The sequence below is a fragment of the Acinonyx jubatus genome, chromosome B4, assembly GCF_027475565.1.
Source record: "Acinonyx jubatus isolate Ajub_Pintada_27869175 chromosome B4, VMU_Ajub_asm_v1.0, whole genome shotgun sequence".
NCBI lineage: Eukaryota > Metazoa > Chordata > Mammalia > Carnivora > Felidae > Acinonyx > Acinonyx jubatus.
The window spans coordinates 130,948,001-130,964,844 of NC_069387.1; the positions used below are offsets into that span (position 1 = coordinate 130,948,001).

Sequence of the window (16,844 nt, forward strand, 5' to 3'; positions counted from 1 at the left end):
TTAAACCTTTTAAAAAGGGAATTGATTGTTTGAACAAAAGTTCTGCAGATGCGTTGTGTGTTGATATCTGTATAATGTACAATAACAGTAGCATAAAGGCCAAGACGGGAAGGTAGAAGAATACTATTGTAGGTTCTTATGTTGTATGTAAATTAGTATAATCTCACTTGAAGAGAGGGGGATACTTCCCAACTCCTTTTGTGAGGTCAGGATTACTCTGATACCAAAACCAAAGACATTGCAAGAAAACTACAGAACAGTGTCTCTCATGAAGTAGGTGCAACAATTATAAACAGAATTTGAATATATAGTATAACATATGACCAGGTAGGATTTCCCCCAGGAATGCAAGGTTGGTTGAACATACAAGAATCAATCAATGTGTAATTCATCACGTTAACAAATTAAAAAAGAAAAACCCTAGGATCCACTCAAAAGATGCAGAAAAAGCATTTGACAAATGCCACATCCATTCCTGATAAAAAAAATAGTGTCAGCAAGCTAGGAATAGAAAGGAACTATTTGACCTGATAAAGGGCTTTCATGAAAATCCTACAGTTGATATTAAACTTAATGGTGAAAGACTGAATGATTTACTTCTTAGATGAAGAACAATGAGAAAAGATGTCTGCTGTGACCACAAAAAAACACAGAATGTTTCACCACCACTGAAAACCACAAAACATTGCTGAGAGAAAATAAAGTCAACCTAAATAAAAGGAGAGATATACCTGTTTATAGGTCAGAATATTCAATATTGTTGGGGCGCCTGGTGGCTCAGTCAGTTAAGCATCCGACTCTTAATTTCGGCTCAGGTCATGATCTCACAGTTTGTGGGATCAAGCCCTGAGTCAGGCTCCATACTAAGAGCACAGAGCCTTCTTGGGATTCTCTTTCTCCTTCTCTCTGCCCCTCCCCCTCTCGTGTTCTCTCTCTCTCTCTCTCTCTCTCTCTCTCTCTCTCTCTCTCTCACACACACACACACACAAAATGAATAAATAAACTTAAAAAAAAAGATTCAATATTGTTTAGCTGTTGCTAAGAGTCAGTTCAATCCCTATCAAAATCCTAGCAGACTCTTTTTGTGAAAAAGCTGATTTCTAAAATTCAAATGGAAATGCATAGGGCATAGAACAGCTGTAGTAGTCTGCTAGGGTTGCTCTAACAAAGTACCACAAACTGAGTGACTTAACAGAAATGTATTGTCTCACAGTCCTAGAGGCCTGAAGTACAAGGTCAAGGTGTTGGCAGGGCTATGTTCCATGTGAAGGGACTAGGGGAGGGTCTTTTCCAGGCCTCTCTCTTAGCTTCTGATTTCTACCTTCTCTTCTAGTTTCTTGACTTGTTGCAGTATAACCCAGTCTTCACATGGCATTCTTCCTGCATGCGCATCTGTCTTTGTGTCCAAATTTCACCCTTTGTATGAGAGGACACGGTCATACTGGATTAGAGCCCACCCTAATAACTTTATAGTTACCTCTGTAAAGACCCCATCTCCAAATAAGATCATGTTCTGAAGTATTGGAGGTTAGAACTCCAGTTTATCTTTTTTCTTTTTTTGGTGGGGGGACACTATTCAACCCATAATAATAATCAAAGCAGCTTTTGAGTTGAACAAAGTTGGGGTGCTAATACTTCCTGATTTCAGAACTTACTATAAAGCTACAGCAATAAAGACCCTGTGGTATTGGAAAAAAGAGACCAGTGGAGCAGAAGAGAGATCCCAACATAGACCCACATATATATGGACAAATGATCTTTGACAAAGGCAATTTTGTGGAGGCAATTCAATGGAGAAAGGATTTTTTTTTTCAACAAATGGTGTTAGGACAGTTGGATATCCATATGCAAAAAATAAACATACATCTAGACCTTATGGCATATATAAAAATTAAGTGAAAATGGATCTTAGATCTAAATGTAAAATCTAGAATTACAATGCTTCTAGAAGAAGATGTTAAGAGAAAATCTGTGTTTAGGCAAAGATTTCTTAGATCTCACAGCAAATTTCTGCTCTTTGAAAGATGCTGTTAGTGAGAATGCCCAAATAAGGATTAGTATCTAGAATCTCTTAAATCTGTTAAAAACTTTGAAAGCTCAGTAATAGGAAAACAAATAACCCAATTTTTAAAAATGAGCAAAGAATTGGAAGACATTTATCCAAAGAAGATACACAATTGGCCAATAAGCGCATGAAAAGATGCTCAACATCGTTACTCATTAAGGAACTACAATCAAAACCACAGTGACATAGCACTTCACACCCGTTGGGATGGCTGTTATCAAATGGACAGGTGATAACAAGTGTGGTTGAGGATGTGGAGAAATTAGAGCCATTGGACGCTGCCGGTGGGTATGTCAAACGGTGCATCCACTTTGAGAAACAGTTTGGTAGGCTTTCAAAAAGTTAAACATACAGTTATCATATGACCCAGCAATCCCACTCCTGGGTATTCACCCAAGAAAAACGACAGCTTGTGTCCACACAGAAACTTGTATGCAAGTGTTTATAACAGCATTATTTACAATAGCAAAAAAGTGGAAACAATCAAAATATCCATCAACTGGTGATGTAAACAAAATATGGTATATCTATACAATGGGACAGTATTAAGCCATAAAATGGAATGAAGTGCTGATATATGATACAATATGGATGAAACTTGAAAACATTATGCCAAGTGAAAGCAGACAGACACAAAACACCACATATTGTATGACTTGATTTATATATGAAATGTTCAGAATAGGCCAATCTGTAGAGACAGGAAGCAGGTTAGTGGTTATCTGGTGCTGGAAAGAAGGATGAAGGGAGGGCAAAATGGGGAGTGACTGTCAATAAGGACAAATTTCCTTTTTGGGATGATAGAAATGTTCTAAAATTAGATTGTGGTGATCAATGCACAACTCTGTAAATATTAAAAACTATTGAATTATATACTTTAAACAGGTGAACTTTATGGCATGTAAATTGTATCTCAGTAAAGATGCTTCGGGACACCTGGCTGGCTCTGTTGATAGAGCATGCAACTCTTGATCTTGGGGTCATGAGTTCAAGCCCCACATTGGGCATGGAGCTTACTTTAGAAAAAAGAGAGAGAGAGAGAAAAATAAATCTGCTTAAAAGAATGGTAAAAAATTTGGGGGCGCCTGGGTGGCTCAGTCGGTTGAGCGGCCGACTTAGGCTCAGGTCACGATCTCGCAGTCCGTGAGTTCGAGCCCCGCATCGGGCTCTGTGCTGACAGCTCAGAGCCTGGAGCCTGTTTCAGATTCTGTGTCTCCCTCTCTCTGACCCTCCCCCATTCATGCTCTGTCTCTCTGTGTCTCAAAAATAAATAAGCATTAAAAAAAAAAAATTAAAAAAAAAAAGAATGGTAAAAAATTTGAACAGCATTTTACCAGAGAATGGATGGCAAAGAAACTCATGAAAAGATGTTCAATGTCAATGCAATTAAAACCACAATTAGAGGGGCGCCTGGGTGGCTCAGTCAGTTAAGCATCCAACTCTTGGTTTCCACTCAGGTCCTGATTTCACAGTTCATGGGTTCAAGCCCTGTGTCAGGCTTTGCGCTGACGGTGCGGAGCCTGTTTGGGATTCTTTCTTTCTGCCCCTCTCCTGATTACTGTATCTCTCTCTCTCTCTCTCTCTCTCTCTCTCTCTCAAAAATAAATAAATTAAAAAATAAAAAAGCAGTTAGAGTAGCTAAAGTTAAAAAGACTTACTGGGGCGTCTGGGTGCCTCAGTTGGTTAAGTGTCCAACTTCTGCTCAGAGTAATCTCAAGGTTAGTGAGTTCAAGCCCCTCATTGGGCTCGCTGCTGTCAGTGTGGAGACCACTTAGAATCCTCTGTCCTCCTGTCTCTCTGACCCTCCCCCACTCGTGATCTCTCTTCAAAAATAAATAAAACATTAAAAGAAAAGGAAGACCTGGGTGTTGGTAAGATATGGAAGAACTGGAACTCTCCTACTCTGCTGGTGGGGAGATAAAATGCTACAGCCACTTTGGAATACAGAGACTGTTTCTTAAAAAGGTAAACATATCACTACCCTATGATCCAACTGTTCCACCGTTAGAGGCTGAATTGTGTTCCCTGTTCACTCCCCCGCCCCCACTCCTGTGCCAGTTTACACGTTGGAAGCCTTAACTCCCGTTACCTCAGAATGTGACCTTGCTTGGAGTTAGGGACTTTGCAGAGGTAATCAAATTAAAATAGGTCATTAGGGTAGGCCATAATCCAGTGTGACTAGTGTCTATAAAAAGAGGAAATTTAGACAGACACAAACACAGGGAGAACGCCATGTGAACTTGAAGACGGCCATTTGCAAGCCAAGGGGAGAGGCCTGGGACAGATCTTTCCCTCACGGCCTTCCAAAGGAGCCAGCACTGGCAAAACCTTCATTTCCCACTTCTAGCTTCCAGATCTGTGTGAGACAATGCATTGCTGTTCCTGAAAGCATACAATCTGTGGTACCTTGTCATGGCATCCCTAGCAAACTAATATACACTGCTAAGTACCCAGTGAAAAAGAAAGTGTACAAAAACTTCTAAATGAATGTTCATAGCAGCTTTTTGCAATAGCCCAAGTCTGGAAACAACCCAGCCACCCATCAACAGGTGACTGACAAATTGTGGTAGATTCTATGCAGTGGAGGAGTACTCCCTATAAGAGGGAAGTGAACTACTGATACATGAAACTGTATGCTGAATTTCAGAATGATTCTGATCAAAAGAAGCCAGACCAAAAAAAAAAAAGGTATGTCCCGGTGATTACCTGTATAAACACTCTAGAAAATGCAAACTAATCTATAATGACAGAAAGCATGTTAGTGGTTGCCCAGGGAGGGGGAGCAGGAGTAAAAACTTGCTCATTAAAAAAAAAAAAAATTGTTTAAGTTTGTTTTGAGACAGCATGCACACGTGTGCACAAGCAGTATAGGGGTAGATAGAAGAAGAGACAGAATCCCTAGCAGGCTCTGTGCCATCGGCACAGAACCCAATGCGGGGCTCAAACCCATGAACTGTGAGATCACAACCTGAGCCTAGATCAGGAGTCGACACTTAACCAACTGAGCCACCCAGGTGCCCCTTTCAGGCTTATCTCTTAAATATCAGTAGATCACTGCAGATCCTCTCTCCTTTGCTGTCCTGCCCACTGCTCCCTTGCAGTGTATTCAATAAACCTCCATCTCCTTTAAAAAATAATAAATAAGCGGCACTTGGGAAGCTCAGTCAATTAAGTATCTGACTTCGGCCCAGGTCATGATCTCATGGTTCATGGGTTTGAGCCCTGCGTTGGGCTCTGTGCTGACAGCTCAGAGCCTGGAGCCTGCTTCTGTTTCTGTGTCTCCCTCTCTCTCTCTCTCTCTGCCCCTCTCCTGCTCATGCTCTGTCTCTCTCTCAAAAATAAACATTTAAAAAAAAGTAATACAATTAAAAATTAAAAATAAATAAATAAATATCAGTAGATAATCCTAGATAATCAGACATCTGATAAAAACCTATGACTGGAAGATAGCGACCAAAGCAAATATAAAAGAGGAATGTAGAGGAAACAAGGTAATATAGAGAGTGAAAGAAAATTAAAACAAAACAAAACAATATTTTCAGAGATAAGACTTGGTATTATAATCATGGAACAAAAATAGGACTGTAAAAAAAAAGACTTCAGAGAACAAGTAAAAGCTTTCAAAAACTAAGTCACAATAACAAATTCTTCTAAAAATTAGAAGTATTGGAAGGTAAAGTTAAGAGAATCTCCAGGTAGTAAAAGAAAAAGTCAAAGAGATACAAGTGGAGAGAAAAGAAAATTCATGGATCAATCCTGTAAATTCAACATTGAAGAAGGAATTCCTGGAGGGGATAAAATTGTCAAATAAATAAGTAGAGAAAATGCCCCAAACCTGAAGAACCCGAGTTTCTAGATTGCAAGTACCTACCCAGAAGCTGAATAAATAAAAAAAAAGAACCATACTTCGAGGTTTGCATTTGTGTAACACTGAGGAGAAGTGAAAGACCCTACAAGTTTCTGGAGAAGAAACAGGTCACGGCCAAAACATTAGGATTTAGAATATTGTCAGATTTCTATATTGCATCTCTGGGAACTAGAAGACAATGAAGTGTGGCTTCAAAATTTTGGAGGGAGAAAGATTTACTAATTTGAACTTTTTTTTTTATTTTTTAAATACTTTTGAATGTTTATTCTTCAGGGAGAGAGAGACTAGCACGAGTGGGGGAGGGCAGAGAGAGAGAGGGAGACACAGAATCCAAAGCAGGCTCCAGGCTCCACGCTGTCAGCGCAGAGCCCGATGCGGTGCCTGAACCCATGAGCCATGAGATCGTGACCTGAGCTGAAGTCACACACTCAGCCGACTGAGCCACCCAGGCGCTCCTACTAACTTGAACTTATAATTTGATTATGTATGTGGGTTAAAAAATATTCCAAATGTCAATAATCTATGTGGATAAAATAAGGACATTTCAGTCATTCAAGAAGAGATCAAAGATTTTACTTTCCATATACCTTTTGTCAGGCATTCACTAGAATGTATGTTCCACCTAAACCAGAGACTAAACCATAAAAGAAGACAAAGGATCTGGGGAACAGATGCTCCAGGGTAGGAGAGAGAGCCAGGAATTTCAGAGCTGAAGGGGAAAAGACATCTCTGGCAAAGTGTCAGCAATTTAGCAGCCTAGAAAGCAAACAATCTAGACTGGAACATGAGAAAACCCCTGAGGAATGTCTCCAAGACTGGAATGAAATTGATAGATTACCTGAAGTGTTTGAATTTATTAAGAGGAGATTTACAACTCTGTTGGAGAGTTTGAGGATGAATTAGTGAAAAATACATAATAAATACTAAGCCTCCCCAAAACTGAAAGAAAGTAGTAATTGTTAGTTCTAGGGAAAACAAAGAATTGTACAAGAAAAGCAAATTTGATTATACTGTTCCGTATGATTCAGCTATCTCTGTTATTTACTTAGTTATAGTACTGTTAGCACTGAATATTGATTTGGACAAAAATGGTGTCTTCTGTTGGAAGGACGGGGGAAAAGAGATCCATGTGTGGTGGGGTGGGGGGGGGAGCACGGGGACTGGTCTGGGTCGGAGGGCAGCAGAGGAGAGTGTTGTTTTTATTTGTAAGCTTGGTGGTATTATTTGACTTAAAATCACATGTATGTAGTACCTCAATAACTTTTTTTTAATCAGATCAGTGATGAGAACATGAAAGTAATGGAGTATAGTCTATTCTCTTAATAATTTGGATAGTAAAGGAAAGGCTAAAAACAAGAGGATATTTGGAGGGTATCACAAGGCCAAAAATAATTTTTCAGAATAGAAGAGCTTATAATGTATTCGTCAGTTGAGGAGTTGGATTTGGTAGAAAGGAAGAAAGACTTCCTTAGACAGTAAGGTCCCGGAGGAGGTGTTGTGACGCAGGTCATGAATGTAGAATATAAGTGGTGAGGGGAGCCTTGCTGAGCAGGGGAGAGGGGGCAGTGGGTGAAGGTGAAGGCTCATCTGCACAATCCTGACAGGAAAACAGGGGCTTTGTGTGAGATAGGCTTTCAGGATGATCTTCTGCATTGTCCTCTTCAGAAAGGACAGGCTAGGGAGGATGCCTGATGGATGGGTTTGGAGTCTGGAGGAGAGTGGAATAGGTACAGAATAAATGAGTGAGGACGGTGGTGTAGGAGGTCAGACATTCATTCATTCAGTTATTCAACCCAGCGCTTACTTAGCACAGGGAAGGCATTCAGAAGGTATGTCGAATGAATGACCCACTAGAAGGGTTGTGTTAGGTTCTGGGATACACAAAGATCCCATTGTTCCCCTTCAAGGCTCTCCAGCAGAGGGGAAGTGGGTGAACAAAGGGCCGAAGCTGTTGGCTGGGCCTTGCAGGGTAAATGGGAAGGAACACCTTGGGAGGTTGGAGGAGGCAGTGATAGTTGTCGAAAGTGCCTCCTAGAGAAAGTAACTTTTGAACCAGTCTTTGAAGACTGAGTAACAGCTCAGCAGAAAAGACGAAGAAGGGCCTTACAGGCCAGGTGCTGCCATGTGAGCACTGAGGGGAAGTGAACTGGCGTACATTTGAAAAGGAACCAGTTTTGTGACTTCCTCCAGCTATGCTTTGCACTCCTGGAGCAGAAGAGAGAAAGGTAAGGGATTGGTAAGACAGAAACATCCTAACAACAAGCCGGTGTCCAGGAGAAGAATCACTGAAATGCCTGCCAGGAGGCTCTGAATGGACTCTTGAGGACAGAGAACAGCAGACGTAGGAGTTGCAGTGGCTCTTCACAGGTCCACGTGGAGGGAGGGAGGTTTCTGTGACAAACCTCGGTGTGGAGCAGTCCAGGTCCTGCCTGTTTCCTCACTGAATTAGGAAGGAGGTCAGTCTCCTGCTTAGGGTTGGTCTGGTGTGTCTGACTCCTTTAGGCTGAGTCAAGCGTCCTTCCTGTGTGATTGCATTGCTTTTTCACACTCGATGGTGATGTCTTTTTAATTGGAGCATGGCTGACGCACAGTGTTCCATGAGTTTCAGGGGATTCCACACGTCTGTACTTATGCTGTGCTCACAAGTGTAGCTACCATCTGTCACCACACAGTGCCCACTGGTTTTTGGTTGTCTTCCCCACTAATCTGCAGGCTTTTTGAGGGCAGAGACTACTGTCTTCGCCTTTATCTCACATATTACCTTGCGTGTAATATGTGCTGAGTAAATGTTTGTTGAATGAATGAATGGTAGTGGGAGAAAGGTGAGGGTAATGGTGCAAGTTTTATGAATAAAAGTCTTGAAACTCCTGCAAATGAGATCAAGGGGGAGGAGTGGTGGAGACCATCACATGAAGTCCTAGTGTTCTTGAAATTTGCAGAAAAAAAGAACAGGAAGTGGCAAGAAGGAGCAGTGTTCTTTCTGGACCATTTTTATTGCCTCCTGAGATGATGGAGGCTGAGAAAAGGTGTAAGCCCTGCTGCAGGAGACCGTGTCTGGGGAAAAGCATTTGAATTGGCACTTAAAGGAATGAGTAGCAATTTGAATTGTATGTGGGCAGAAGGCCAGGGCGGCTAGGCAAATGCTAACAGTATGCGTAAATGAACAGGGGGTTAAAGAGTTGCATGTTCCGCCAGGGCTTCAGAGTGGGTGGGGGAGGCAGAGGCGGATAAAAAGATGGCTTAGACAAATGAACTCAGCATAGGTGTTGGGGCACCACTGAAGAATTTCGAGGGGAGCGATGCAATCAGATTTGCATGTTACAAAGCCCACTTGATGGAAGTGGTTTGGAAGATGCCTTAAAATGAAATGGGACCCGGAAGCACAAAGACCAGTGAGAAGGCTTGTGCAGTAGTGAGGTTTAGAGAAGCTGGCCTTTAACTATGATGGCAGTTAAAGAGAATAAAGAAGGGGTGGTGGAGGGGAGAGCCATTTAAGAGGTGGAAGCCACAATACTTGGTGATTAATAGGATGTGGGGTTAAGGAGGGAACCTTAGATTCTTGTGTGATGACAGGTTTCCCCTGCTATCAGAAAGTAGAGCATTCCTGTGAAATCTTTCGTAAGTCTAAATGTTGCACCAAGCCAAGAAACAGTGACCATTTCTTTATATGGAAAAATCTTGGAGCATTCCCAAATCCAGAAAATAACCGCTCCTAGGCTTTTCTGATACTTTGGGACACGTCTTGCTCACGGATGCTGAGATGCTGACTGTAGTCTCAGGGAAGGAGTTTGGCAATGCCCTTCTTGGGGCTCATGGTGTGCACTGCCTCTACAGCGGGCTGGCTGCAAAACCAATGCTGAACGCTGTTTGGCTTTTTACCTCTTTTTTTGTAAAAGCAAAAATCCTCTTCAGGTTTTTTTTGTTTTTTTGTTTTTTTTTTTTTTTTTGGTTAGTGAAAATAGGCCTTTTGTAAAAGTGAAGTGGTATAACACGAACTTTCAAAAAGTGGGGGGATACATGTGTCAGGTTCCTGTTTGGGGTGAATGATGGTACCATTCGCAGAGATAGGGGATATAAAAAGGAGAGGAAGTTTAAAGACAAAGATATTATTTCATTTTGGAACTTACTGGGCCATCCAAGTGGAGGACTAGTATGCATAACATGGGGGCTGGGGTTAAAGATTGGGAGCCCATGTGGAAGAGATTGTAGAACCTGTGGGTTCTTTGATCATTACTTCTCTTAGATGATTGTACTTAATTAGAAATTGATTGTAGGATAAACCTTTAAAAAAAAAAAAACTAAGCAGAGGCCAAGATGCACAATTCAGAATTCTTTAGACAGCATTCTTAAAGATGAAGGGTCAAAGAAATTTCTATAATATAAGTGGGAGAATAGTCATTCTTGTCTTTAAGCAAATGATTGAAGGTTGAGGTTCCAAGGAGCTTAATAAACTTAAACAGTTTGTCACCTGTTTTTCCTAATTAAGGCATAACATTTATATAGTTAAGTACATTGTGATTTTTTTTAAAACATAGGTATGCACTCTTGTAACCCAACCAGATCATCTCTAGCTCCTCATAAATTTCCCTCTGCAATCCTGTTTTTATTTCTAGAGTTTTTACGTCCTAAATGTAACCTTAGGATGGGAGAATCCTCCCTCTCCTTGGCTAAGTCCAGTATGTTGCAGAGTCAGGAATTTCCGAAGAATCAAGTCAGAACCTGGTTTGAATTTTACAGTATGCACAGTGTGTGTCTTTAATTACTCTTGCCTATGCCTCCTCCTGTTTTTAATGGAAATTATGAACACCTCTTGATTTTCCTGTCCTTTCTGAAACTTAGCCTCTAAACTCTGTCCTGTCTTCTCTAGTATTCTTGGGAAATAGAGACTGTGGAGAAGATGACAGAATTGGAAAACCTTTTGTTTTCTTTGGGTTTCATCGTGGTGTATGTTGTCTGTCTTCCAGATTATTAGGTTTTGTAAGAAATAGACTGTATTTTTCTGAGTTGGGAATAGTCCTCTCTGTTTCCTTGAGTACATCTGTTTGATTTTTTAAAATTATGCCTTTCAGGGGGAGTTTTCATGGGACTAATAGTCCCCTTTGTGGAGGTAGCTCTATCTCGGTCACTGATCTTCCAGGTCAATAAGCCATCTGGAATGGTAAAATGCTTTCTTTTTTTTTCACTTTGAAATTTGTATTGAGAAGAAAACCATAGGGAGGAAAGAGACATAGTTAAAAGAATAATTACAAAACAAACACCTAGTTACCTACTACATAGGCCAAGAAATAGAATATAACCACACCCCAGGATCCTCCACATGCCCCTTCCTTATTGAATCCCCTCTCTCCCTTCCTAAGACAATCTCTAGCCTAAATTTGGTATGTCATTCCGGTTTTAAAAATAGTTTTTAAAAACTGTGTATATACATACATGTCTATATACTCATACATACATACAGTTTTAAAATGTTATATTTGAACCTTATATAATGGAATTATACTGTGTGTGTATTCTTTTGTGATTTGCTTTTTCACCCAATACTGTGTTTTTATAACACATCTAGGTTGCAGTGTGTAGCTATAGTCAGTCATTTTTATATAGAATAGTGTTTATTCTGTTGTCTGGAAACACCATAGTGTGTATATTTATTTTACTGTTGATGGATATTCTGGGTTTTTTTTTTTCTGTTAAAAATAATACTATTAAAATTAAAAATACTAAAAAAATACTATTTTATATGTGTGTAAAAGTTTCTCTAGAATATTTATCCAGAAGTGCGACCACTAGTTTGTACAGTAAATACATAGTCAAGCGTACCAAATAGTGGCAAACTTTTGAAAAGTAGTTGTATCAATTTTCCTTCCCACCAGGAGTGGATGAGTGTTGCTATTGCTCTGTGCCCTTGCCAACACTTGGTATTGCCCAGCTTTAAAAACAAATTTTTTAATGTTTTATTTATTTTTGAGAGAGAGAGACAGAGACAGAGAGCAAGCAAGGGAAGGGCAGAGAGAGGGAGACTCAGAATCTGAAGCAGGCTCCAGGCTCCGAGCTATTAGCACAGAGCCGGACTTGGGGCTCAAACCCACGAACTGCAAGATCATGACCTGAACCAGAGTTGGTAGCTTGACCGACTGAGCCACCCAGGTGTCCCAGTATTGCCCAACTTTTGAATTTTAGCCAACCTGGTAGCGGCGAAATTAATTTGCAGTAATTTGCATTTTCCTGGTTGACATGAAACTGAGTATCTTTTCATTTGTGCATGTTCTTCAGTAAAATTCCTACTCAGTTATTTTGTAAATCTTTCAGGTATGTTGTCTTTTTTTTTTAATTGATTCCTAGCAATTCTTTATTATATTCTGGATGTTAACTTTTGTTACAGTTATGTAAGTTGCAAGTCAACAGTGTTTCCTTTTCTGTTCTGCAAATCTAGGCACCTAAGGAGAGATGCCTTGAGCAAATTTGGCAGTTGAAAGCCACTGGCCTAGGCTCCTGTGCCAGACAGTATAGCACAGGGGCCATGTGGTTCTGCACGGGGCAGTCCCTGGAACTTTAAGTGAGTTGCGTCTTAGTTACTGACTACTTCTGACCTGTGGTGCTTGCCTTTGCAGGTGGAACAGGAGGATTTTGTAATGGAAGGGCATGGCAAGACTCCACCTCCTGGTGAAGAAAGCAAACAGTGAGTCACAGTTTATTTAAAAAGGTCCTATTACAGATCTTCAGAAGCACTTTGGTTAAACACGCTGAGAGCGTGTTTGCAGAGGATGTATATGTTGGGCACATTGTGGAGCTCACCAGTTGCTTTGGTGGCTATTAATGCATAGTTTCTATTTATAGACAGACTAACTGGAGGGACAAGAAAGTTGGCTTTGTAGATTTTCACACTTGACTAATCAAAATTTGTGTTAGACTTTAGCAAAGGCTTTAAGGCTCAGGATGTTCCAAATTGAACTAATTGAGTCTGGTTGATTTCCAAAGAAAGTTTAAGATGGTATATTCTTTTCTTAGCTATGTCCTTAGGAAGTACGCTAAATTAATAGACTGTCTTCCCTGCATTCCAAGTGTGAATTTATTTGAAATGTACTTCCTGAAATTCTATTCTATTTAGTTATTTATACTTCTGTTCTTTGTTTAAATAACAAATTGTTTCCCGAAAGGAACAGGAATATAAATAATATAACTTAGCCAACATTCTAAATTATTCAAGATCTCTCCCCTGACTTCTTAAAGAGTGATCAGTTTTAAATCTGAAATTGGGAGTCCTCGGGTAGCTTTTTGGTGACAGGGAATAGATTTTTTTTTTTCCTCCCTCTACCACAGAACTTGAAAAATTGTGTTGCAGAGAAGACTGGTGTTTCATATGCCCTTTTAAAGGAAAAACAGTTAAGACTGCCTTGAAATACTGACATGACTACTATTTTTTATTCAGACAGTAGTCTCCTAAGTTGAATGGGATAGCAAGTGATTCATGGAATTTACCGAAAATCTGTAGGGAGAAACTCCTCTCTCATCTTTTTTTTTTCTTCCTAGAAAATAGTTTAGTTTTGATCTGTCTTATGAAAAGTATGTCTCCGAAACCCTTAGGAATGAATTATGCAGAATATGTTATGCTGCCATGAGGCCAGGTTCATTAAAGGAGAATGTTTGTCTTGTATTTGTTGTGAATGGAAACCAGGATATTTTCACAGCTGGTTTAATTTGCTAACCAGGCAGTTTTAAAAATAGCTTACAATATAAATCCTAACTTTGCTGTGTTCTGTGAAATGCACTTATATTCTACATGGGCTCATGGAATCAGTTCATCTTTAGCAAAGTAGAATGCCAAACATCTAGTCCCAGTGAAATCACAGGAACATTTCAGATGCATCTCCCTGTCCTCTTGCCCACTCCCCCAGCTCCACCCTCTGGTCAGAGGTCTTACAATGTAAAAATCATAGTTCCTATTTGATGAGGGTGTTCTGTGCGCAAAGCACTTTGCTTAGATGCTGTGTATGTTCTCTCCATTCATTATAGTGTACCCTTTTACTCGGAGATCAGGGTAGGTAACTTATCCATGGGAATGCAGCTTGAAATGGAAGTTAGGATTTGAATCTGGATCTTTCTGACATTACAGTGTTTTATAATATCTCCCTGACCCAAATCCTCTGCCAGCCTTGGGAGCTGTGTTCCTGAAAAGTACCGTGGTTAGCAAAACTGTGCAGTTGTTAAGATCAAAGTCTCAGGGATAAGAGGGAGTTGGGGGAAATAATGAAAATGGCATTAAGCCTATTTTTGAAACACAGATGAAAGTTCTGTTCTCTAGAGGGTATCCATTTCCCAAACAAACCAGTCTTTATCTTTAAAAACCTGCTCCAGTAGCCCCTATCCTGTATCAACTTCTTTAGGTATTCAGGAAGCACTGCTGGGGCAGATTCTCCCACAAGTTTTATGTTATACAAACGGTGCTTCTTTTTAGAGAGCTTCAGACAGGCTGGTGGACTTGTGTTGTGTCCTTACCTTGTTTTGTTTTCTGAGTCTCATGGTGCCTTTTCACAGATGAATCCTGTTGTGTTTTGCTTCTGGTTTTTTTGTTTGTTTGTTTTGTTTTGTTTATTTTTTTCCTGGTCCTGGTCTGCTGTCCTATATTGTAATGACTCTTCTCACTAGGCACTCCTCTCATAGACCTGTCTACCTCTTTGGTGGGAGTGGGTAGCAAAGGTGATGTGTTCATTTGTTTGAGGCAACAAAAATTAAAAGATATACATATGTATACACACACACACACACACACACACACACACACTCTGCATCTTAGAAGTGTAGTTGGCAGAGGATGATAAACTCCTGGACGGTAGGATCAAGGAACTGAATACTACATTCTAGATCCTGGAAGTGTACACATTGCTGAATGACTTGTGAAATTCCGACTTACTCTTTTATTTTTTAAATTATAAAAATAATACAGTTGGCTCTTGAACAACATGGGTTTGAAATGTGCAAGTCCATTTATACATGGAATTTTTTTAAGTTTATTTATTTTTAGTAATCTCTACGCCCAGCATGGGGCTTGACCCCAAGATCAAGAGCCACACGCTCCAAAACTGAGCTAGACAAATACGGTACCATGCTGTAAGTGTACTTTCTCTTCCTTATGATTTTAAAACATTTTCTTCACTAAATTCCTGAAACCAGTATTACACTAAATCTTAACTAACTAGAATTTAAATAAAAACTGGAAACAAAAATAAAATAAAACATGTTCTTTTCTCTAGCATACTTCATTGTAAGAAACCAGCATAGAATACATGTAACAGAAAAAATAGGTGTTAATTGACTGTTTATGTTATCAGTAAAGCTTCCAATCAACAGACTATTTGTAGTGATGTTTTGGGGGGTTAGAAATTTTTCACAGATTTTCAGCCATGCTGGGGAGTCAGTGCCCCAAACCTCCATGTTGTTCAAGGGGCTCCTGTACACGATTGTCATGACACATTCAAATGGTAAATGTAGACACAGAAATAAAACTGAGACTCTCCTTTTACCTTTCTTCCCCTCCTGATCTTTGTAAATATTTTCTGTATATTTTATTTATTTATTTATCCATTTGTTTATTTGTTTGTTTATTTACTTTGAGAGAGACAGTGCAAGTGGGGGAGGGGCAGAGAGAGAGGAAGAATCCGAAGCAGGCTCTGCACTGTCAGCATAGAGCCTGATGTGGGGCCCAAACTCACAAAACTACAAGATAATGACCTGAGCCAAAATCAAGAGTTGGATGCTTAACTGACTGAGCCCCCCAGGTGCCCCTGTTTTCTGTATATTTTAAAACAACAACTAAATAGGGATTTTTTTTTTCCCCCAACATAATTCTTCTGTGACTTGCTTTTATAATTTGCCATCTTTCACAGTCTACTTCATGCTCTTAATGCAGAATGTTCTGTTGAATGGATGGACTATAATCATTCTTCTCTAATTAGATGATTTGGTGGTCTCTAGTTTGATTACTACAAATAATACTTTATTGAACATCTTTATTTTTATATCTTTATTCACAGATGTATTTCTGTAGAATAAATTTCTAGAGATGGAGCTGTTGGTTCACGGGATGTATTTTTAAAAATATTTTTAAATATATTTAAAAAAATTTTAACGTTTATTTATATTTGAGAGAGAGAACCAGTGGGAGAGGGGCAGAGGGAGACAGAAACAGAATCCGAAGGAGGCTCCAGGCTCTGAGCTGTCAGCACAGAGCCCGACGCGGGGCTGGAACTCACAAGCCATGAGATCATGACCTGAGCTGAAGTTGGATGCCCAACCAACTGAGCCACCCAGGAGCCCCCACGGGATGTACTTTTTTTACATGGAGGTAGTTGCTATCAAATTGCCTTCTGAGAAAGCACTACCCATGATCCTTTCCATCAACAGTGCATGAGAATGCCCATTTCTTCTCCCCTTTGATGACAAAAAAATTTTTAGCCTTAAATTTTTGTCACTTTTGTATTTTATTATATATATATATGTATATATATATGTGTATATATATATATATTTTTTTTTTTCAAGTAATCTCTACACCTAACGTGGGGCTTGAACTCACAACCCTGAGATCATGAGTCGCATAATCCACTGACCGGGCCAGCCAGGCACCCCTAATATTTAATTGTTTTAATTTGTACTTTTCTGCTCACTAATGAGATGGGATATCTTTTGTTTATCGGCTGTAGATTTTTCAATTTTATGTATCACTTATTTGCATATTAGACCCATGTTTCTATTGGATTATTTGTTTTGATAGTTTTGTAGGAACCCTTTATATATTTTTAAATTATCATTATTATTATTAATATTATTATTAATTTTAGAGAAATAAAGTACAAGCAGGGGAGAAGGAGAGATGGAGAGAGAGAGGGAGAGAGAGAGAGAATCTTAAGTGGGCTC

General features: G+C 39.7%; 1 protein-coding gene across 9 annotated transcripts in view; it reads left to right on the forward strand.

Annotated features, from left to right (window-relative positions):
- The window catches only part of TNRC6B (trinucleotide repeat containing adaptor 6B), a 251,022-nt gene that overhangs the window by 80,811 nt on the left and 153,367 nt on the right, over positions 1-16,844 (forward strand). For 5 of the 9 annotated variants that reach the window (XM_053226831.1, XM_027070659.2, XM_027070661.2 and 2 more), the window contains one exon: positions 12,542-12,609. In XM_053226831.1, coding sequence (XP_053082806.1) covers positions 12,542-12,609 — 68 coding nt within the window. Of the gene's footprint in view, positions 1-11,002; positions 11,092-12,541; positions 12,610-16,844 lie in introns of all 9 variants that reach the window. The other 4 variants (XM_053226829.1, XM_053226830.1, XM_053226835.1 and 1 more) reach the window with 1 other exon arrangement.